General features: G+C 41.7%; 1 protein-coding gene across 1 annotated transcript in view; it reads left to right on the top strand.

Moving 5' to 3' along the window:
- LOC139692396 (G-protein coupled receptor Mth2-like) overlaps nt 1–24,442 on the top strand; it is a 130,536-nt gene that overhangs the window by 79,369 nt on the left and 26,725 nt on the right. Inside the window, exon 3 of the mRNA XM_071590563.1 lies at nt 21,105–21,289. Within this exon, the coding sequence (XP_071446664.1) occupies nt 21,105–21,289 (185 nt within the window). The remainder of the gene's footprint in view (nt 1–21,104; nt 21,290–24,442) is intronic.

Raw genomic sequence — 24,442 nt, forward strand, 5'->3', positions numbered from 1 at the left:
TCCTTTCCTGTCCATCCCTTATGGCACAAATGACCTCATCAGTCGGTCGCCTCCCTTAAATACTACTACTTCGTAGTCGCGCGCGATGTGCCACAGTCCACGAGGTCAAAGCCAACTTTTAAACACTTATGTTGTTTTACCATTGACTTCGAGGGATCCGGGTTCGGTCCTGGCCAAGGCCAACTGATTTCGTTATTTTTTCCTAATCTACAATAATACAACATAAAGGTTGCCCTCATTAGTTGTTACTATTGGACATTAATCCTAGAATTGGAGATGGGTTTTCATCAAACACTCTGTTCCAAATGTCGGAAACAAATAGCGAGAATGCGTCGAAACAGATCCAGATCGGTTATCAATATTTCTCGTGGAATATTGCCACACTTTCTTTATTATTTTCGTCTGTGCAATTACTATATAAAGAAATATATATATATATATATACAATAATGGGACGTCACAATATAACACAAATAGAATAGCAACATCTAAAAGAACACTCACACGGTAAATTGTTCAAGCCTTCGGCCCCCCCAGAGGCCTTCTTCAACTGAAGAAGGCCTCTGAGAGGGCCGTAAGCTCGAACAATTTACCGTGTGAGTGTCCTTTTAGATGTTGCTATTCTATTTGCCTTCTACAGGCAAATAGAATAGCCTGAAAAAAAATAGCAAAAAGCTGAAAATAGCAAATAGAATATTTGCCTGTATTGTACTGCTCGTGTGAGTTTTTCCGTACAATCGTTATATAAATAAATACATATATATATATATGATTGTATGTATGTATGCATAGAGAGGGGGAGGGAGAGAGAAAATCCTTGACATTCCTCCTCGATATCACATCCAAGACACCCAACTCACATCCTTATTTTTGGTTGACTCTAGCCTTCTAGCTCCGGTTTTAGCTTCAGGAGCGTTAAACTTAATTTTCCCCTCATCGTAGATGGACAGCTAATAAAAAGGGTCACTCCTCGGGAGTATAATAATAAACCTGGGGTGGGAAATTCCACCTCTCCTCCCCTTAGGTCCACCCCTTTCCCTCTCCCTTCACTCCTTCGCTCGATTTCCTCGTCTTCGCGACGATCGCTGCGAAAGTAGCCAATCAGCGCACTCCTCTTTCCTTTCCCTTACTCCCTTTCCCTTATTCTTCCCGACTCCTCTCCTGGAAGTTTCCTTTACACAATCGCCCTGCGCCGAAATTTCTTCGCAAGGCTCAGCGTCTGAGCGAGGCCCTTGACCTCGGCACGATTTGCACATCGCATGGAAAGACTATGCCAGAAAATAGGGCTCACATCTTGATGGAAGTAATCAACACGTGTGGTCTATTTTGATTTTCGTGGCTGAGAGTAAAGCCCACCGCGAACTAATGTCTTTGGAAATCCAAGCGTTCAACGTTAAAGGGGGCCGATTTTGTGTCAATTCCACCTCCTCCCTCTCCCTCCTTGCCTATCTCCGCTCCCCTCTAGCCTCTCCTCTCCCTTTCCTCTCCGCAACCATTCCTCTCATCCCTCCTCCGCCTCCCTTTTCCCCCCTCCCCTGGCCCCCTTCCCTTTCTCTCGCACCCCTCACCTCTACTATTCCAGCAATCATTACTTCTTCATTACTTCTCTATCTTCCGATGAAGACGGAGTGGAATTCCGTCGAAATTATCAAGAAATAATGTGTGAGTGATATCTTTTTTTGTGTTTCTATATTTTTTATCACTGTGTTATGCACTATTCGGCACTTCCGTGTTACGTCTACGAAATCATATATAATATATATATATATATATATATATATATATGTATATAAATATATCTATATATATATATACACACACACACACACACATATATATATATATATATATATATATATATATATATATATATATATATATATATATATAAACACAGTAATCAACCCGAAGGTCGGTTTAGTAGGTGATGGTAGAGATCACCCAGTACTAAGCCTTACACGGCGTGTGAAAAATCACACATCTGGGTAGGGGGGCCAGTTCCTTTCCCTGTGCCGGTTATAGTTTCCCAGGAAGACCTGGTACCCGAAAAATCACTTCAGCTTGGGTGGAGCTGTGGGTGCCCAGAGATCTGCCCGGAAATCGAGTTAGATGAGATAACAAAAGAGCACTGCTGCGCGTAATTTAAACCAGGTGACAGTGGTAAAAATAAATAACTTATATATAAATAGGCGCTGGAAAAACGGCGCCTATTTATAGTGTTCCTTTTTCGTATGAAATGCAATTCCACGCTAAGCGTTTATTTTATTGTTTAAATGATTTGGATCTGTTCATTTTTTTCTCTCGTGCAGGTTTTCAGGGAGAAATCTTTTATAATTCTCAATTGAGGTTTGCATTGGACGACACGACGAAATGTACATTCGGTGACGACACTGTGGCGAAACAGTCCATCCAGATGCTAGGCTCGGGAATAAACTTTCCTCTTCCGAAAATTTTATTTGCACAGTCCTAATTTTTCTTCGCCAATGGCTCTGGTCGCATCTCACAGTCAGTCACGTCGGCAATTTGCAATGTTTAGCCAGTAACGTTGTTTGTCCAGACAATCTAAAGATAAAATTATGCTCACCGATGGAATCGATTGATTTAACTAGTCCGCATTAGTTTAGCTACTGTTAATTATATTCATTTATTATCAATATTTTATCAGGTTTAAGCGGTTTTCTGATTGACACTAAATACCCACACGCTCTAAACAAATTCCATCAATTTCAATGAAATCAATTTCTGCTTTTACAGTTTTTCTTCAGCACGTCTTCAGCCTTCCTTGGATATACTCGCACGTATAGGTGAATCTCTGAAGTTGTCTTGCGTGAAGAAATAGCAAATCTTCCGACACCGATTTACACATTTGCATCGACATGTGTAGTACCCTGAAAGCCCCTGCTTGAGGGTTTGAGGCAAGGGGTCATTCCCCGCCATGCAGGCGTGAACTATTCCGATTTGTACTAAAATGTTTAGGTGGTGACTGAGAAGGAAAATATTTTAAAATTTGGAAACGTATGTCTTATAAACCTCGTTACGTGCTCCGCAATATATAAGTTTCAGTTACTTCTCTGTGCCTGTGAGTCCCGCTGCTGCCATTGGTTGTTATTGTTGCAATTATAGTTCCGTAAAACAATGGCTAGAAAAGACTAGTTGCCACAGACGAAGAAATTGAAGAAATTGTAATGGCTTCGAAATAAATACTCCTTAAAGGTTGCGGGATTAAAGACTCTTCGAAGCCGTCGCATCTACAGTTTAAATCTAATCTTAATTCTATAAGCACTCACTCGCAAAACCTTCAGGTCCTACCTAAATAATTCTATTAGAAAATGAACACAAACATTTTGGATATTCCAATCACTTCGTAAGGAATTCCAACTGCGGTTATGGCGTTTTAAGCATTTAATATCAAGGGAAAATTTTAATTAATAATCGACGTCAGTTATTGACATGATCTCTCCTACCGTGCCGGACAAACCCAAGCCGAGGGATCCGACAGGCGTGAAGAAGCGACCCCGCCTTCCCCGCCCCCATCTCACCCCGATCGCATTCCCCGCCCACCTTCCCCCTCATTCCCCGCGCCTCTCGGCGTGGATCTTCGCAGGCCCCCTTCCCTGTCCAGTAAGTGGATAATCGCTTGTATCTGTTCGCTCCAAATGTCCTCTCCAACTTTCTGAGCAATCGGCTCAATGATTGCATCCGCAGCCCTAACATCCTGAAATATTTAGTCCGCATCACGCTCTGGGAAGTGTAATTTTCAAGTCATTTCGGTTTGATGAAGTGTAATATCTTTTCAACCGAGGTAATTTAAAATTTAACGCGCGTTGAAATTGATTTTGTTTCAATTGAATCATTAAACATTTTCAATTAATCCTAATCATGATTTTAACCGAGATATTTTTACTCCAGCGAAAACAATCTGTCTATTTCTCAAAGAAGAAAATACATAATTTCAGAGGCCGAGGAATGGTTAGCTTTCCTTAAAGCTGGTAGAAGAATCTAGTAAGAGTCAAAGTCTTTTCGTGCGCCCCCTCCTTCTGCCTCCTAGTGTTGCAGACATGCACTTATTCTGATTCCTTTTAGTGTGACAAATTAAATTTCAAAGTTTCAAGGGGAATGTTGCATTATTCAGAGTAAAATATACGCGTTAAACTGAAAGGTTAACGAAGGAAAAAATAATGGGTTTGAACCTATTTTAAAAATTAACTTTTTAACGTAACGCATTATTGTTTAACCAACCGAGACTGGTTTGCATACAGCGATCGATATTGTTTTAAGAATGTTTGTCTACTTTCTGCCTCAATGGCTTCGTAAAACCCGCCACGGAAGCCACATTGTTCAAATTCAATTTCTTAAGGAAATATACACGAACAAAGTTCAAGGAGCTACTGCAATAATGTGTTGCTCAATAAAGGAAACATTAGCGACTAATCATCGTTCTATGCTCTGACTTGTTCGCCTTTGTCGTGGATCAATCGCGTTAATGTAACTCTCGAATACCTCACCCATTAACGTGCAGGACACGATAATTAGGCGTAAAAAGCGTGAAGTACCAAGATAAAGTGACGATGTGTGAAGAATGCAGAAAATGTAATGTCAAAAATATGTATTTTGACATCGTCACCAAAGCGTTGATCCAAACGTAAGCTTATGCTTTTGTCTGCATGTTGCATTAGAATATCATACAGGCAACAATAGCATAGCCTGCGTGTCATATTGGCTGCATATTGCCTCATAATGTGCTTTTGTGTTTACGTGCAGGAAAATGCACGAGTCTGGATGCATCTGTTTGGAACGTTATAAGTGGAGGAACTTAACTGACGAATTATCTACGAAAATATTGCGGAAACGTGTTATAATGTTCTATAAAACAGTAATAAATTGAGCAAACAGTTTATTTTAGTCTTGGCTCTTTTTCTTGCTTGATTTTGACAAGAGAGTCAGTACAGAGTTGTCAATAATTATTATTAAGAATTTGCAAACATTATCATTTAAAAGCGTGATTCGTGGAAAATTTTGGATCGTTCAGTCCGTCGCTTTATTAGCTCAATAGATCTAGCGCGGAATCAGCGAGTTTCAGAATTTTCTCGGCTGGTTCAATGCATTTATAGAATTTCTATCCGACAGCGTTCTCAGCGTCTAATTTAAGGTAACATCTCAGAATATTCCGACTCTGTCGAGATTTCAAGCCGGGCATTCGACGGGGGGAGGTTACGGCACATCATTCCGGGCCCGCATTCAATTTTTAAATCCTCCGCGACCTTCCAGCGCCCATTCTACATTTAATGTGGCCAATCTCAAATCTTACTAGGTGGCTCCGCATAAAAAATGTATCCAAAATGCCGACCATTTATTAAGGTAGAACGGCGGAGTCTATCTCACCTCCCCCCCGCCCGCCTTTTTCTCTTTCCTGTTCTACCATTATGCTGTTTAAAAAATCTTTTTTGATATGTAACGCATGCCTTATGAACGGAAAACGTCGACAAATGTGAAAAATCACTGAATTAGGCTAACCTTAATCTAATATTTTTACCTCAAATTTATACTGTCATCCTGAAATTATGATTACGTCACCGCAACGGTGACCTGGCCTGAGGGTTTCGCGTCATTTGGTGACAATTCTTCTTTTTATTTTATTTTAATTTTTTAGCTCGCGGTCGGCCAAAATTTTCCACGCAGACTCTCTCGAACGCTTAGACTTCCATGTGCTTGGAGATCCGTTTGCAACGGAAGGAAAGTGAAACGCTATTTCGGATGTCCCCGCACCTACTCTTTCGGTTTAAACTATTGTTTTGCCTGGACAAATGCCTTCCATTCTCGGACTGGGACAAGGCATGGTCTATATGACAATTAAACACTTCATAACTTCAAATTACCCGCCTTTTAAACATTTTGTCGCATTTCCTAGTGATAGTTCGTATGATACAACGCTGGTGATCCCAAATATCATGACGAACCCTTTTGATTGAAAAATGTTTTCTTTCTTTTTGAGTTACTTCTGGTATTTATACTTTTATTACATTTTATTACATCTCCGCACTAAAAATTTAGAATTCATGTTGGGTGGGAAAATACGACCAATACGTACGCGAACTGGTGCTATCTGACGGCCATGACGCGGACTATAGCCCAGTCCACTAGAGGCGCTAGTTGCCTGAGACCCAATGAGCCGTCTGTGCTTGGCGGATCATCGAGCTGTGCGCATGGTGCCAGTTATGTTATTTATTATTGTCCTTGTTTTTACTGTTTGAAGAAAATGGAAATTGAATAAATCACGGAGCAACGAATCAGCATCCAGTTTTTTGGTGAATTGCGGTAAAAGTTATCAAGAATTATCAAGAATTTACTGAAATGTTGACACCTGTTTAAGGTGATGATGCTCTGAAGAAAACATCCGTTTGCAAGTGGATTAAATCTATCCAAAAAATCAAGAAAAAGCCGATCCAAAATCAAGAGGTTTTCTTTGAAGTCGAAGTTGTCGTTCATCATGGATTTCTTCCTGAAGGACAAGCAGTGAATGCTTGGTTCTACCTTACAGTTTGAGAGATCGCGTGCGACCAAATTTGACCCAAGGCGATGGATGGACCCCTTCACCATGACAATGCACTTGCCCATTTAGCACCGATTGTTCGCCAGTTTCTGGCTAGATATTCAATCACCGCCCTTGATGATTCATCCCCATTATTCGCTAGACCTCGCCCCCCCTTCGGCTTTTTCCTATTCCCCCAAAATGCAAAAATGTGATGAGGGGACATCACTGGTGTGAAGATGGGGAAGACACAATAAAGCAAGAAACGACGAGAAAACTAAAAAGCCTAATTGCCGAGAATTTCCAAGGGTGCTTTAAACAGTGGAATAGAAGAAGATGTAATAAGTACATAGCCTACGAATGGAGGGTACTTTGAAGGGGACAAAATAGATGAAGACTAAATTTTGCAAAATAAAATTTTTATGGCCTCGGTTCGCGTGTTAATTGGACAGGCTTCGTATTATCTTTTTCAAAAACGAACGCAAAATAGAGAGCTTCTCCTTAGCAGTGCCTGCAAACGGCGTTCGCATAATATCAGGCACGCATCCCGCGCGATATTTTAATCCCATAAAAAGAGACGTTTCAGGCGTGATATGGTGGAATATCATGATTAATTAAAAATAGCAATTTTCCACAAAAATAAAATTTAATGCGACCGGTTTCAATGTTACTACATCATCATCAGACCTGATGATGATGTAGTAACATTGAAACCGGTCGCATTAAATTTTATTTTTGTGGAAAATTGCTATTTTTAATTAATAAATTTTAATCCCAGTCATCGTTCTGTGGCTCGAATTGCCCTAGCACATTTTTTATGAGATTCTGAATTAATTGAAAATTCTGGCGGTTTTTTTTTTTAAATGTTGTCCTCGTTGCACGTCAGAGCAAACTACGCGGGAGTGACTTCAAACGACGCAAACGGGCGATTTCATGCGCTCATGCCACCTCAATTTGGGCCAAGCTTTCGCTCCACTCACTCTCGGCATCGTCCACGCCGGCACGCGCATGCGCAGCCAACTCGCTCTTCCTGCGACAGCGGAGACCACATCCCCCGGGGCCGCTTCTCAACAGAGATATCACGCCACGCCTCGTGCCTCATGCGTTGATTATTTCGCGGAAGGGAGAGCCCATCGCTCGGCCCTCAACCCCCCCCTTGGCCCCGCTTAATCCAATCACCCGACACGCAATTCGCACATAGGAAGAGGACATATTCGCACAGAGGACAGATAAGCCGTGCCGTGTCATCCTACGTCTCACGCCGTCTAGCGCAGTCGTCAGCGTGGATTGACGCCGCACTCAGCGGTCCCCCACAACGGCCGCCGCACGTTCGCCTGATCAGCGCACCTCCCCTCCTCTTATGCGCGGGGATAACTTCTTAATGCGTCACCGTGAAGCCTTCCGTCCCCCCGATCACTGCTGACTTCATTAGTCAGTTATTTTCCATGCGTATCGCCCTGATTAAAGCCGAGTCTTCGCAATCGGACGCACCCGCTGGCGTTGACTCCTTGGCGTGGCATCCTTCGTCTTATCCCGCGCATCTCTAATTATACGTCATTCCTAACGGCGCAATGAATGCAGTCTGGTTAATCATTTCTCGCGTGGAGATCAAAGAATCGAATTGTTTTTCTTTGTGCCCGACGCGCTTCCCTTTTGGTTGCCGCATCTACGAAGGTAGGCTGAAAAGTGACGCACACATGCTTGTACACCACAAACGACAACAACTCAAGCAAGATCGGGCAATAAGTACATGAAAGTACAATTCTTAAGTTTCAAAATCACGTATTTAATTTTCAACATAGTCACCGTTGTTAAGGCAAACACATCCCTCCCAACGCGTAACGAGTTTTTTTCATTCCGTCACTGAAAAACTCTTCCGAATTTTCTCGAATCCAGGACTTGGCAGCTGCCTTCACCTCATCGTCCGAGGTGTAATGATTACCCTTGAGGTGTCTCTTGAGTTGAGGAAAAAAATCGGGGAATGAGGAGGGTGTGGAATCTGTTCAAATTTCATGTTTCGCAGAGCCTCTCCAGTTGCGCGCGAGGTGTTTGGACGAGCGTCGTCATGTTGCAAGATCAATGGCCCCAGGCGCCACTTTAACACTACAAACTCGACCAATGCGGTTTTCGATACGCTTTTGAGTGATTCGCCGGTCATTTTGAATCGAATCTTCGACGATTTTGCGATGTTTATCGTCTGTAGCAGTGATTGGACGTCCGCTACGTGTTTCATCAACAATTATGGCTTTTCGGAGGTCGCAACCACGATATTTTACTACCCATCGATTTACAGTAGACCTATCAACAGCATCGTTACCATAAACAACCTTTCAACGACGATGAATCTGAGTGGATGTCACATTTTAAGTCACGCTGTTTAACTTGCGTTGACATAACGCTAGAACACGTCTCCATACCTCCGATTCTCGAAATACGCTGGATGAATGAAAAGACCTCAAACTTACACATGCGTATTGAAGGGAAATGTTACTTCCACAAGTCACAAGGAGTTCCTCTGAAGGTCATTTTCTTTGTGGTCTACAAGCATATGTGCAATCATTTTCACCTTACCATCGCATATCAACGGTCGTAAAAACATTGCTCACCGCTCTGTTATGATTTTATTTTGGATTAACTATTTATTCATTTATATTAATGGCGCAAGGTCCGCGAACGGCGGAGAGACCAGGACCAAAATTGAGCCCTGAGCGAAAAATGTCCTTAAAACTTCGATAATCGCGAACTGTTGTCTAATGTACACCAATTAATTTAATATGAGTCTAAAAGAAATTGGCGCATTACTTCGCTAAAAACTAACGTTCCTAACTTTTAAAAAAAATCCTTATTTGGATTCAAGAGATTTCGCAGTCGAATAATAAGTTAGACTAGATTGGGGTTCGGTTTGGATTAACCCGAGTTCCGGCCTTCCGGAGAACGGGAATGCTACCGTTTCATACGACAGTGGAAACCACTCAACATGAAAATGGTATGTCTAGACAATACCCCACAAGCCGTAGCTGAGGCGTATGGCGGGGGGTGTTTAGGGCACCAGCCTTACACTTATGAGGCAGGAATTTGAATGGAAGACTGCCAGATCAGTATTGATACCCGTGCCAATAAAGGGCAAAGAGGCAGTACGTTGGGCCTATAAGTCTGATTTAACCCGCGGTAAACCTATTACTTAGAATCAGTAGCAAAAGAATGGAAACGGGAAGAAATAAGTGTTTATGAGACGGTTAGCTTCTGTTTAGAATGTGATGCCGTGACGATAATGCCACAAATACAATGAAACATAGATTAGAACCGAAATGGATAAAAATATCTTTTAATCCTCCGATAGTAAATCCACAAAAAAATCCTCTCGCAACTCGAAGTGGAATGAATGTATGGCTGCGTTTCTTCATCCTCCGGTTTTCCAGCCGCGGGTTCCCTCCCCGGATCCGAAGGGTTTCACTTGGGGACTCGTGGTATCTTCGGACTGCACTTCCGCCTAGACCTCTCCTTTCAGCGGGAACGGTCATCAGCGCTGAAATAACCCCAATCTTGTTGGTTCAGCCAGTAGCACCTACATGGGGGCTGGTGGGGGTGTTAAGGCATCATCCATTCATGCAAAATTATTAGTGTATCCGTAAAGTTAAAGACATGTCAGCTCTTATATAAAAACTCTCGCGCGCATTGTATTTCCGTTCGTATGCGTTACTCGTTGTGCAAAGTACTCTCGCACGTGTCGGAATGCATCACGCAATGATTGTTTCGTTTGACGAATCCATAATATACTAGTATTCAAGTCAATTTAAGTTTATCGGAGTCCTGAGTTCGATTTTGTCGTGTCCGCGTATCGTGCGAGGAAAAAATGGGCATTTGAATATGTCTGTGACGGTTTATATTCTTTCACTTTTGCCTACGTACATAATTCGGTGCCCTAATAATCCCTTCGGTGGAGGGCACAAGAGGAAAGTCAGGTGTGCTCTGTATCTTAGTCCTGCATGCACTCTTCGGGAATGAAGATGTTCCCGGCCTCATTCCTCCAGCATTCCCTTCCACTCACACTCGCTTCTCGTAGCAAATAAAAAAAATCAAGCAACTTCTCTCTGAATGCTGTCTGATACTTCAATTAACAATTTTTATCATGGATCCCATGGATATTCTAAATTGATCCAACTAATTCAAAGTATCACCTCTCTGATTCTTTCTCAAGACACTTTCGTACAATCCCATTTTTCTATCTCGGAGAAACATCCAATTCCACTTTGCGCACCGGGAAATTCAGTAACAATTCTTCAAAGAGTTTATTTTCTTCGCCTCGCTGAGAATTTAAAATAGAGCATGTTACACCGATAATTCCGAACATGTGTGGTGGTCCGAATGGGGATAATTCCATTGGCCTGCATGCCTAATCACAGGTTTATGTAAATAACGTGGTAATAATTTAATTCTTAACCCTAAAAATAATACATTTAACTTGCATTGTTTCACTCTTACAAATATTGTTGAATAATCGTCTAAACGTTGGTCACGAGCGACTCAAGAAAACGAACACATTGATAAAACATATTAAATGACGCGGGCAAATTATCTCCTCCTTTCCTCCGTATGCTGCTAGGCTGCAGAGAGTACTTGATACTGCGGTTATATGTACAAGTGCTCGAGGACGAACTTCAAGGTGGAGCACTTGGATTCATTCCTTGGAATCTTCCTCCAGGCATTTCCAGTCACGGCAGTTATCTTGTCTCCCTCCATCCCTCCTCTTGGGTTATGTCCTGTATCATCTGGTGTGGAGACCATTTCGGAATGCTCATGTAAATGTTTAGTCGTTAATGAATCGAGAGAGGCTTAATTCCCTCGCGCGGGTTTAATTAGTCCTTGGCGAAGAGGAAATTGATTTGAATATTAGCGAAAGGATTTATTTAAAACTCTTAATCTACCTAATACTCCGCAAGGGCGTGTGGCGGGGGATGTTAGGGCACCACCCGTAATAAGAAAAAAACCGCATGAAAAATCCACAAATAAAACAATCCACGAGCAAAACATGGTATGCATTCATGCAGAAACCCTTAAAACCCACGCACATGCAAACACTCAACCTACCAACTAACACACTCATGCACCTACAAATATACCTGATATCTTTGCGATGCTTAATTTTGTTCCTACTTGTAAATTAAATGTTTTTAATGTTTCTGAAATGACTTCGGTTTTTTACTATTATGATCTCTGATTGCTCGGGGAAAGAATGAGTATTTGTATCTATCTGTACTGGAATATATCTCCCTTATTTTATCTTTGTGGTTTTATATTTGGAGAGAACATTCAAATACAATTGCGAGTGTGTTCCTAAGAAGATGATCGATTGGTCCCTGTCGACAAATCGAATTGTCGGAATTATTCGATAGTTTCGATGCATTCGATTGTTTCGTGATGACGTTTTCAGTCAAGGCGTCCCGTTCAGCACGCCCGATCCTCTGCTCTTCGTTTGATACTCTTTTAGTTGGTTGATGACGTCGCGAAATTACGTGTTCCAATGTCAAAATATTCCATCTCTTTGCGGAAACCGGAAAGAAACCGTTTACGGTCTTCCATCTGTCATCTGTATACCATAGAATTTATCGAAACTATCGAAATATTCCGATAATTCAATCCGTCGATAGGGCCTAATGGATCATCGTCGATTGAGTCTGCGATTTCTATTTTCGAGCCTCGCTTGGAAAACAAATTTAAATTCGATTAATGGAGCCCTGGTAAATCCCTACTTCGTCGCTCATAGATATCTTTGGTCTCCGATGCTCCTCTCTAAATAGTGTGGCGAGAGTGAGAAGGGAACGAGAACAGAGGGCAATGAGAAGCGGGAACAGTGCGACGTCATTTGTTTACCGTATTTGCATTCCCTTTATTTAAGGAAGTAATGATTTGACGATCTTCAAGGATTTGAAGTAGCTCCAATTTTAATCTAAGATTGACCTCCATAGTTAACCATGAACAATTTTCATTCTTTACAAATGGATTAGTTGAAGACACGATGGTGAGATCACGGCGTATACATTACATACACCTAAATGCGTACATGAATACGAATAAGAAATAAGTAAACGGGACACTTTTCAAGTGTGAGGACGTCCACCAAATAGTGTTGGCCTATAGAAAACGCGCACCCATAATAATGAGAATTCTAAATATGTTTAAAGCCATGTGAAATTAATTATTCCCGTCGAGATACACATCTAATGCCGTTTAGTACATTTGATAGCGATGCATCTAAGTTGAAGTGGTGCCGTATTACATTGGTGCCCTATACTTTTAATCTGTTTAAACAGTTCTAAATGATCTGTCTATGGTATAAATTGCTGTGGTTCATTCCCATCCCTCCCTGTTCAGTCTACTCCCCCCCGAGAACCCTTACGGTGGATGAAATTGAGAGCCTTCTTCTCCCTTATCCCTTAAACACCCCACCTGGCGCTTGCGCTCCCCGCTGTTGTCGCTCCTTATGCGCCATCTTTCAACCACCACTTATAAAAAACCGTAACATGTCTTCATTGGCTATAGTCGTAAGTTGCGAGGCTCGCGAGCGAAGGTGTATGCCTGTGTTTTCATATCGCGTGTGCCCAGCACCCCCCGCCACACGCCTTTGCTGCGGCTTGTGCTCTATTATGTATCTTTTTTCCTTTATCTATTATCAGTTAACCGTTTCGCGTGAAAATGCCTCTCCGGGGTAAATGGACAGACTCAATTTAGATTTGGTTTTCGCACACTTTGATTTCGCAAACCTTTATCGTCGAGTGAATTTGGCATCAGATCAATAAATGTTCTCCTGGGTTTAATGGCATAATTCCGAGTTGTGAAATTGTCTAGATTTGGGACCAATTTCGACTGTCACTTTGTTAATTCACTCATCCAAATATAATGAAATTACATCCACGCATGAATAATTATGACCGCGTTCTTCTCGACTCTGCAGCGGTTTCGTTGGAAGCCATATTCATTTGATTGTTTGATTCATAGTTATTCAGATGGCGATGACCATTAACGGCGGTCGTTATGATTATTCCAAGGTAAAACTCCTGCTAATGGCTCTTTCCCAATCACGCCAAGTGTGCTGCTGGCCCCTCCCAATAAGCTCCGTCTCTCGTTCGAGATGGCGTCAATGCACGACCACGGATGAAGTGGACAATGGTATGACGAGCGACATTTCTCGAGTGATATAAGTAAATTCTCATGCACTTGCGATTGGTCATCTTATTGCGACACGTCTCTCAGTAGTTATTTACGCCTACATCTACACAATACGCCACAAGGACGTGTGGCGGGGATGTAACCACTTACAAAACAAGCAAAAGCATGTTAATTTACACCCAAACAGACATATATAGTATATTCACGCAAAACCCATTTCCACTTAAATACATGCAATTACATATATTAGAAAGTAACATACAGGAGCACAGAATTTACCAAATGTCTACGCGGTTTGTAATCTTGTCCTCGCTTGTCTACATCTACGTCTACATAATACCGCTCAAACCGCCGCAAGGGCGTGTGGCGGGGGTTGTTAGGTCACCACCCGTTAAACAGAATAAAACCGCATGCAAAACTAGCATATCCATGCCAATTCACACCCACAGAAGTGTATGTATTCATGCAAAAACAATGTTAACGCGCAAATACAAATACTATCAACTAACGTACACGCGCACCTACGAATACATCCTTATGTCTATGCAGAGTTTAATCTTGCCCTGACTTGCAAATCGGATACTCTACTCTTTCTGTAATGACTTGGATCTCTTGCTATTATGTTTCCTGATTTTCCGGGGAAAGAATGAGTATTTGTATCTATCTGTCCTGGAATCTATCTCCCTTAGTTTATCTTTGTGGTCTGATCTACCTAAGTAGTGTGGGGCCATAATAATTCCTTGAGTGTCATAGTTAAATTCGTGTGTTCTGAATATTGCTATTTTATCGTAGTGCCGGCTTAGAATAGGACCCAGGTACTACTCAGTACTATAATTATAACCCTGCACTAACACGATCTGATAGTAGTTGCACTTCCATAATTATTCTGTCAAATATGTATGAACTGCTGAGCTACATGACTTGATTATTCTTTCCCGCCCATCCTTTGAGTAGAGCGCCATGATCTTGAATTTAAGCCGCCACTTATTCTCTTATTCGCCACCAGCTCTTCCGCTACATCTTCGTATTCGTCTTCTCGTTCTTCTTATTACTAACAGCTCCTCTCTTATGCGTAGAAAAGCATACCTCACTTAGATACCATAGTGCACGTACACGTAGTTATTATGATCTGCATTATTTAAATTAGTTTACATATGTATTGCAACTAAAAATTAAGAAAAACTTAATTGTTGGTGTTGCATGCTTGGTGTGTAATTACACCTCCCACACGCCATAACGTTCTATTGAAGTTCACCTCGTTGATGTAGATGTAAAGTGCTCGGCGCAAACAGTCATGCCCAAATCCTATCGCACTCCGAAGAACTATTCGGTCGGTCATTCGCGAATTTCTCGTGATTGAAGGACTTAATCGAACTTGTTTTCGAGATGTTTCGAATAACGGGGAAGGTATCGTGTTTTCAAATGCCACAGACGGGAAGCATCGAGGATTTCCACAGAGCCATCGCTTCTAAGTCCGGCCCATCTCGACCGTTTACCAATATAAGCGGCGCGCGACGCTTTCGCTTCGGTGCATTCGTTTCAGTTTTCGACGCGCTCGACGGAAGTGGCCCTCGGCCTCCCCAGCTCATCTCCTCCCTCCGCTTCACACCCTTCAATTTTTTCTATGCCGTCGTTAACTTTCGTTTTTTCCCATTGCCGGGGTGGCGCAGGGAATATTTAGGCAGGGGTGGCTGCGGTCCCCTCGACCTGCTTCCATCTCTCTCTCCTTCTCTCCCGTGCGCTCTACCACTCTCCATTGGACACATCATCATGTCCACTGATGACTCCCTCCCCCTCGATCACCCTGGAATGCGGGATGATGTCTAGCCTCATCAGGAAATACCAGTTATTTTATTGTCAGTTTTCTTTCCATCTGGAACGGCAAGCGTGTTCAACCTCAGACAAGAATCGCTGTTGTGCGGAGACAAGTAGAGATCGGGCCACGAGCGAGGCGGTGTTTTACTTCTCCCAGACGCCGTTACAGCCCTCCGATTGTGATCCGTCTAGCAGCTCGGGCGTAGAAAGATCAGTTTCATCTTTTTTTGTTCGAACGTTGTACATATCTATTCAACCTGACGTTTTGTTAGCATAATGAAGTAGTCCATAAAGAATAATTGTTAAGACAGACAACTTTAAGAAATAACTATAGAAAAAGAATGTTTAATTCTCACAGGAGATGAGTAAAAAGGTAAAGGATGCATAAATTGAAGTTTTCGGAATATTTGGAGTAGGTGACCCCAAGGCACATGGGACTCCTCGGTGCCCAACGGCATGGGAAGCTCACGGAAACCTTCCTCCCCGTGTGCCGCCTGTACGTTATTTCCGAGGAAGAACATGGGAGAATACTTATCGACTAAATTTAAAAGAGAGTAAATATAAGTAATCACATGAATTTAGACCGTTTTTATGGTTACATTGCAGTAACTCTTCTCGGACCATGGGAGTAGATTTCCAACCGTTCGTCGGACTGCTCGCGTCCATTGGGAATTGTCCGTCATCCCCAGCGTCAAGCTCCCTCCTCGAAGACCCTCGAAGTCTGCTGCGATGATGTATTCCATTTATGCTGAATGAGTGAATGACACGCACTCGTCCTTCGTCTCAGGCACACAGTCCAACGAGAACGGATGTTTCGTGAGCGAAATCCAGCATTGTGTGCGTTTCCTCTTCTTCAGTTTCGTCCGCGGCCTGGCGGATATTTTGCAACCGGTCCGCAATATACGAGGCACGGATGTTCTATCAATGTTTGCTGTTTTACTAAACGAGTCTTCCAAAACCTCTCCATTATTTTCAGGGCTATATTTTTGGCCTTACGAAAGCTCCATGCGATCACCTGTGTGTGTATAAGTGCGATGGATTGTCCAATCGTATTCCACCTAATTCGTCGAAAGCTATTCCCGATGAAAAATTTACTGCCGTACATGTTTTCCGTTTCTTTTTTTTACGGAAATGTTTTCATTCTGGATATTTATTTTACGTTTCCGTGTCCATTCGCTCTAGCCGCAGCAGAAAATATTTTTGCCCACTGTGCCCAGGAAATGTATAGGAGCTCAAAATCAAGTCATGAATAATCGACTTAAAATCAGTGTTGAATAAATTGCAATCTAATAAGTTGGTGAGGCATTACGGAAGGAGATATTCATCAAAACATTTTATCGATTTGCAAGAGGAGGAAAGATTCGCCATTTTGTCGGAGAAGTAAACATTTTTTAGCAACAGTCGAAGTTGAAATTTGAGAGATTAAAAAAAATGAATTCGTGTGTTTTTTTTGGCGACGTCGCCTTCTCCGCAACGAACTGCGAGAATTTTCATCGACCCGATTCATAGAAATACGTAGATATGATTGAGGAAATCGGTTCCCTCAACTGATTCCTCACAACCAAGAACTCATCAAAATAATACTTCTTTCTTTGAAAATGTAGCACAGATCCAATCGCATTCCTTTGTTCGACGAGAAGGTGGCCGCTTGTTTAGTGTCGCTCAAGACACCCCTAATGTCCCAGTATATTTCAAGGAAATAATTCACCCGTGACGCCTATGGACGCGCAAGATAACTGACGCTGAAGGGCACCATGCGAAATCCAACGTCGTAAGAGGTGACCTTTGCCCTACTTACTTAGTCACAGCACACTCAGGAGTCATGTTTTAAAAATGTTAGCATTGAATGACCAACTCTTTACGTGTGCCAGCACGCATTAGAACATAATCCAAGTATTCGCTTTCACGCGGCTCGCTTATAACGAGTTGGCGTTGCTTGACGCTTTAATGTCGTTGGGCACTCCTTTATCAGATTCCCCTCCTTCCTGTCTCCCCCCTCCCCTTTGTTTGCAGGCCGGCGTCGTTCGTATACGAGTGTCCACTCACCGGCGGGGGGCAGGGGCGGCGGCGGCGTTGTTTGAGCTCAGCCGAGGAAAGATGCGCTCTTGAAAGCGATAGCCTACCTCTGAGCGGCCCCGCCCCATGAATCCTCCACTCCCATAAACGAATTGTTTACCCTTCGATGCGAATGTGTGTGAATCCTGGAGGAATGATTTTCCGGCGTACCTCTGGATTTCGCTCCATCGGGCTTTTGAAGCCGAAGGCAACACGATACGTGATGCGATTAGCAGATTTTATCTTTATTATTTCACGGAGAATTAAGAGAAGCATGGAAGAGATGAGGGGTTAAGGTGAACGACCGAAGATATGCAGATTATTCGGATTTCCTGTGGTAGTCAACCCAGAACGAGTGATGGTAAGCCAATTGGCATCTGTCGGAAACGTTCACTTGTGATGTGAATTACCGGAAAGCAGAGCAGCGTAATTTGTTATGCGTTCATGGTGATACTGGAAAAAATACAATGGATAATTTAAAAAAAATGAATAGATTAATAAAAGATAATCAGTAGATTAATAAAATATAATCTATAGATTAATTACAGTAATGATAACACTCTCTCAAGACATATATCCAAGGTCCCAGCAACTTTCATTAGAATACGTGGAGTAACTTGGTAATGGTTTCTTACGAATATCTGGTACTCAAAAAATCACACAGCTTGGGTGAAGCTGAGGGTACTCTTGTCGTCCAGTCAACCGCATACTTGCTCCTTAATGACTGAAACTGAAGTGCCTTCGTTGTCGAGGCCTAAGTGAAGCTTGAACAAGTTCCGTGAGATTGAATTCCAAGCAATGGCCCCACCTCATTCTATTTCCGTTATTTTCACCCACTTTATATACGATGATGGATGAGGTAAAAGGTTTTTAGTTAGCTGTATTTCAATTGAATTTGGTGACCCTGGTGATTGGTTAGCTTAATTTCTCATAATAATGCACGGATAATAATAATTGACGGCTAACCACGGATAACCACGGCTAAAAAAGTAGTTAATTAAATCCGAGCGGTAGCATTCATAATTTTAATCGTTCATCAATAATTTACCTTGATTTAAGGTCGTCATCTTTGATAAAGTCCTGGCTCTACTTTATTCTATATCTAAAATTAAATAACGGGAAAGTACCTTACCAAATTGTAATTGCCACCTTTGTTAATTGAAATAGAGTATGAGGCTTTGTAGGAGACCTAAGAATGACCTTTTGTGCTAAAAAAGCAGGGTACATATACAGTGGTTTAATCTCAAATATATCGATTTTTGAATACACCAAGGAAATAGCTATTTAAAATAATATATCAGTCTATGTAATATCGAAATATTGAATAGTTGAAACATTTTTCAATCCATGTAGGATTAAAGGGTATTTCGAAAACCCTATCTCGAAACACTAAGTAATCAACTTTTCTTTAACGAAAGGGTTTGTATACATATACTTGCACTGTAACTCATGTTGGCCAATGACTCCCATTTTATCGAATGATTAATTAACTCGATCCATATGTAGTTATAGTATTGACGGACTTCACGTGAATCGTTTCCATCTGTGCTGGAGAAAAGAGCGCTGGTTCCGGCAGCTTTAATATCCTACGAAATGTTTTTTTCCAAAATTAAATTTATGTATCACTTTCACTGTCATTTCATCTTTTTATTTAATTCATTACCACGTCAAACTCCAAATATTTCTCTGCATATTTATGTAGGTAAATTTTGTAATTTTTTAAGGACAATAATAAGCTGCCTCATTTCTCCTTTTAAGCTTCGCTCATAAAATTACTCTCGGACTTCCCTGAATTTTTTATGTCCCACGTCTGCACAACAACTGGGTCCTTTCAAAAATGTTTTGGCTCATACTGCTTCCTAAATTGAGAAACATTCATCATCCGTAATGGATGTTAATCGAATTAAAGTTCCCAAAGTTAGCGTATTTCCCGTAAACGCCGAATTGAGTGTAACGTTCACTTCCGCTTGTTGCATATCCCGAAAAAAATAGCATTACTCGTTTACGTTATTTACTCCGCAATCTATTTTCGCAGTAACTTTATTAATAATTATTAAATTCTGAAAACCAATTTACTTTTACCGTGTTACTTTCATCTCGTACATTTGATGTCCATCTTCCCACCCAGGGGCAGCAGAAGATGGTTCGCGGCGGAGGCATCAGATTTTTTTCAGTGGCATCCCTGTGGTGCTTAGTGAATAAGTGCACCTTCAACGAGTACGCCGTCCGACAGATGGGACGTTAAACTGAGGACCCTTTGCAGTATATCGTTAAGAGTAGGCTGCTATGGCCCCACACCATTTGGATAGTTTGGAACATAAAGATAAAATAAGGGAGATAGACTCCAGTGCGGACAGATGTACATATTCGTTCTTTCCCCGGAAAATCAGGAATCATAATAGTAAGCAATCAAAGCCATAATAGAAATAGTGAAGATATTAAAAATACAAGCGAAGACTAGTGAATGTTAGTTGCTAGTACGATATACTTAATTGTCGGTGTGTGATTTAAAACGGGCTTTGCAGGAATATATACGTCTCTGTGGGTGCTAGATAGCATGCTTTTGCTTGTTTTTCATATGGTTGTATTCTGTTTCTGTTGTCTAATGTCCTAACACCCCCCGCCGCACACCCTTGCGGCAGCTCGCTGGGTATTGCGTGGATGTAGATGCCGGATAATGCCGACTCCGGGTTGCTTCCTTCCTCCATGACCAATGACCTCAGCTGTCGGTCGCCTCCCCTAATATCTACTGCAAGAACTACAATTTTATGTTCATCGTATTAGTCCATTCTACTCGGCACTCCTCTCGTCGCAGAAATTCTTAATCGAGAACCTTCACGTTCTCTGCTTTCTGACTGTGATAACCATTTATATTGCACGTATATTCAACGTTGGATTGCTTATGGACCGACATTTCTTTTATTTGTGTGCATTGGCGAAGCGACGACTACATCCGCATGTTTCAAAAACCAATTCCTCTCATGCGAAGTGTCCGCTTCATTTCTCAAGGGCTCCTTGTTATGAAAAGGTTGTAAAATTCGTTCAAAATTCGATTATATAATACGAAAGGAAAAAAAGATGCAATAGGCGAAAATTAGTTTTCCTATTATTACTTATCCATAAAAAAAGCCAACATTTAATAAAGTTTAGGAGTGAATCAAATTGTACTATTGAAATAAATGAAATGAGAGACTTCTTTAGGCTTCATTCCGTTGCTCCTAATGATTTTCAGTTGCAGTCTATTAATACTTTCGAATCATCGCGTTTGTGGACAGGACTTTTGAGGCACTAGCGATGCGTTGTCCGAGTAATCAGAATCCCATAACTGTACGTTGCCCAATATGATAAGTTTTCTTTAAACTACCGGTCTTTCATAAGGTAAGGTACGTGACCGTAACTCTTCGCGTGCATGGCAGGGTATGATGCAGGTGTAGACGTATTAAATATTTCCCAATTTGATATAAATCACAATCATTTGTCAATAAATCACCATCAAAAGTATAATGTTCGTAATTTAGTGATTTTTTTCTGGTTGCAGTGGCCTTCGACCGTTGAGGGGATCGCTTCGCGAAAGGGAGCGGAAGAAATTCCTCATCTACTCGCTCTACGCCTGGGGATGCCCGCTTCTCATCCTCATCGTCTGCATTGTCATGGACTACGCGCCCGGCATCCCAGACACTTACCTCAAGCCTCGGTTTGGAGTCCAGAAGTGCTGGTTCTCCGGTAAGACCCCTTCACTGAACAACAACTATGACGTTAATCATCAAACGTCGACTTGATGGGATGGAAGTACAGCTCACGTGATGCTAAGGAGGTCATTTTTCTTGGGGAGAGACCACGCGGTGTAATACCCATTGTGTATGTGGTCTATGCAAACGCAGCGCCGTAGATATCAGCCAAATAGCATTAACTGCAGTTCTCCTCGCTCATCCCCACAAATTAAATACTTCTAAAAATTAAAAAATATATGCTCCAGCAACGTCTCTAGGCTCGTTCCTTTAGAAAACAAAACTTTTGTCTGCAAGTGGGCGGGCCCACCTTCCGACTTCGAGGCGAGCATCATGTTCCGTTGTCAAACCCCGTCTCCGTTTTCACAGGAAATACAAACCGCCAATTACCCAGGGAATGTTATGTAGACGTCATGTCTCACTCAAAGGTTGTACGTACGACTTTCCGAGCCAATTAACAAAAACATATATATCCAAGCCAAACGTATGCTTGAACTAATACACGAGTCCATGAACTATGTCCGAGAGAGAATTAACGTAGAACAGAGAGCTAAATCTGGCAACAGTGCTAAGAGGGGGTGAGGGGAAGGGAGGGAGGGGAGGTCCACGATGTAAATCATCTCTAATGTTTCTCGCGGTACAAAGAAGATAATAGACGTTTGGGATGGACCCAGAACTACCTTTAATCGGTTGAATAGCTCGAAAAAACAGTACGCATTTGAACTCCTATGCGACTTGGGAAACTCTGCTCCCACTGCGGTGATTCTCGTCTCCACTTTCCGAAGTCCTCAGGGGAGAGGGTTTGTTTGGTGTCTTATTCGCTAGAAATCTTTGAGTGCAATTCTTTCAGTTTTTTTGCAGTTGCCTTTAAGTGTAATCCTTCGTACGGTCGAGATATCGAAAGAGAAAGAAAGACGCAGTTGCGACGCGCGCATCAAAGAGTTCCGCGGTTATGAGCTTCCGGCCGCGAATGCCATCGGGGAGCACTCCCATCTGCAATCTCGCTCACTCGCCGGCATCTTTCAGCCTTCCGCCGACACTATTTCATAATTGAGAACCTCGTCTTCACCGTCAATCCTATTCGAACCCCTGCTTCATCGGACTATTGCTTCCCTGAGTGAATGCGATCTGCTGCCAACGCTAGATCTCATTACTTGAGGCCACTTTGAGGGTGTGGTATAAAGCCGTACGCACATTGTATGTAAACTTTAACAATGATGATGCGAAGTCGTACGTCTAGATGAGAGCTCGCCTCGTCTAGTTAGCCGGTGGTCACTACTCGTTCCACGGACGTTCTACGGAATAAAACTTCAAATCAGCCATTATTGATACGAGGTCTGTCCAGAGAGTAATTTCCGTTAGGCTATAAAAAATGCACGTGGATAGAAACAGAAAATTTATTATTATTATCTCCAAACGGCACATGTCTGCTATTTCATACATGTTCGCCAAACAGATGTAAACGTTTTTCATATCTCTGAATTAGTTTTCGAATTCCTTCGGCAAGAAAGTCTGCCGCCTTAGATCGCAGCCAACCAATGACGGCATCTTGGAGTTCCTCGCCGAGACGAGCACATAACATCTGAGACGCGTCCATACTTGCTAGGTATTAAGGAGCATGCTTTGAGGTGGATTGCTAAATGTTGGGCGCCTAATGAAAAGGCAGCTTGAGTTTGGACACTCTACGCAGTAGTACTGCCATCTATGTATGTAGACAAGAATAAGGAATAAGCAGATGATGTCCGAATATAAATATTTTGGTATATGAGAGAGCTCGTGAAATTATTTGTGTGTACTTACAATACCGTATAATGATTTCTATTTAATTCTGACTTCACGTTACAATTCATTTGGCAGTCTCTCGTGAAGGTTTTCTTTCTTTTTCTTTCATTATGAAATTTCTTTCTTTTAACTCGGTAACTTTGGCGATAATTGGTACTAGTTTCGTATTCATTTTCTCTTATTGCACTATATTAACTAAAAACTATCCGTTATTTATATTTTGCTTTAATTATTAGGTCAGATAGTATTGCATTTCAACAATTTTAAACTTCTTATCTTGTTTATATGGTATTTTACTCCAGAGTAGTTTTCTGGTCATTTATCCTTGTCAGTAATTGTTTTAAGATATGCTTTGTGCCAGGTGTAGTTATTTATATTTATGCGTAATTTTGCTACTAAATGTTTAGTATTTTTAAGTTAAGCTTAGTATCAATTAAATAATCAAGCTTTTTCATTTTTGTTGGTTTTATTACTTTGCGGGTTTTAAGTAGTGAAACGGTGACTCCTTTCGCAAAGGTTTGGCGAACGACCTATGATTAATCAGTTTGATTCATTTAGACAGCTACATTTTTACTAAGGGTATTACTAAATGCTTACACTCTTTAAACACAACATTACGCTTGAAGATTATTTTCCAAAATACTTATATACCAAAATAATATTTAACAAGAACACAAACGAGGCATGGATACATGACACGATGACAAAGACGATATTCTTAGTTATAAAATGAAGCACAAAGCAAAGAAATATGTTCTTACCTCTAGATTTCAAATATCTGTATCCAATAACGTGACAAAATAAGGTTATTAAACGAATGAAACTACGTTCATGCGGAAGATGTCAAATTTCTCTTGCCTAAGGAAAGCTCCCCCTTTTCCCACCTCGCGTTAATAAAGCCCTCCGTTTTTCAACGAGTAAAAGTGTACCCTCTCGAAGAAATAACCAATATTATTGTGGCCAACATATATAATGCACTGTCGCCATGGCGATCATCCCTCGGCTAGTTTTTCCGCTTCTAGCGCTTGGAATTATGGGGTTGCAATATGGCGGGTTTAGGATACACTTCTTGGGCCCGAAATCCGGGGGCCGAAGAACGAGTCTCCGCCTAAAGACTCTGGGCGCCATTTGAGATGGCGTCCACCCTAAATCGAGCGATTTTTGCGCTTAAATGACGTTAAAGTCGTTAAAGCCTGTGGAACCCTTTCTATAGATTTCAGATATCGTTGAACGCCAGTTTTGACGAACTTTTCGTTAATATACAGGTGCCGTTATTTGTTCGCCATAGACTGGGGCGGCCACTTCCGTCGACAGGGACGTCTTCGACAAGGACATTAATCTTCACTCTTAAACGAACGACAGCACT

This window comes from Hetaerina americana, unplaced genomic scaffold, assembly GCF_022747635.1.
Source record: "Hetaerina americana unplaced genomic scaffold, ioHetAmer1.1.p SCAF_4, whole genome shotgun sequence".
NCBI classification, from domain to species: Eukaryota; Metazoa; Arthropoda; class Insecta; order Odonata; family Calopterygidae; genus Hetaerina; species Hetaerina americana.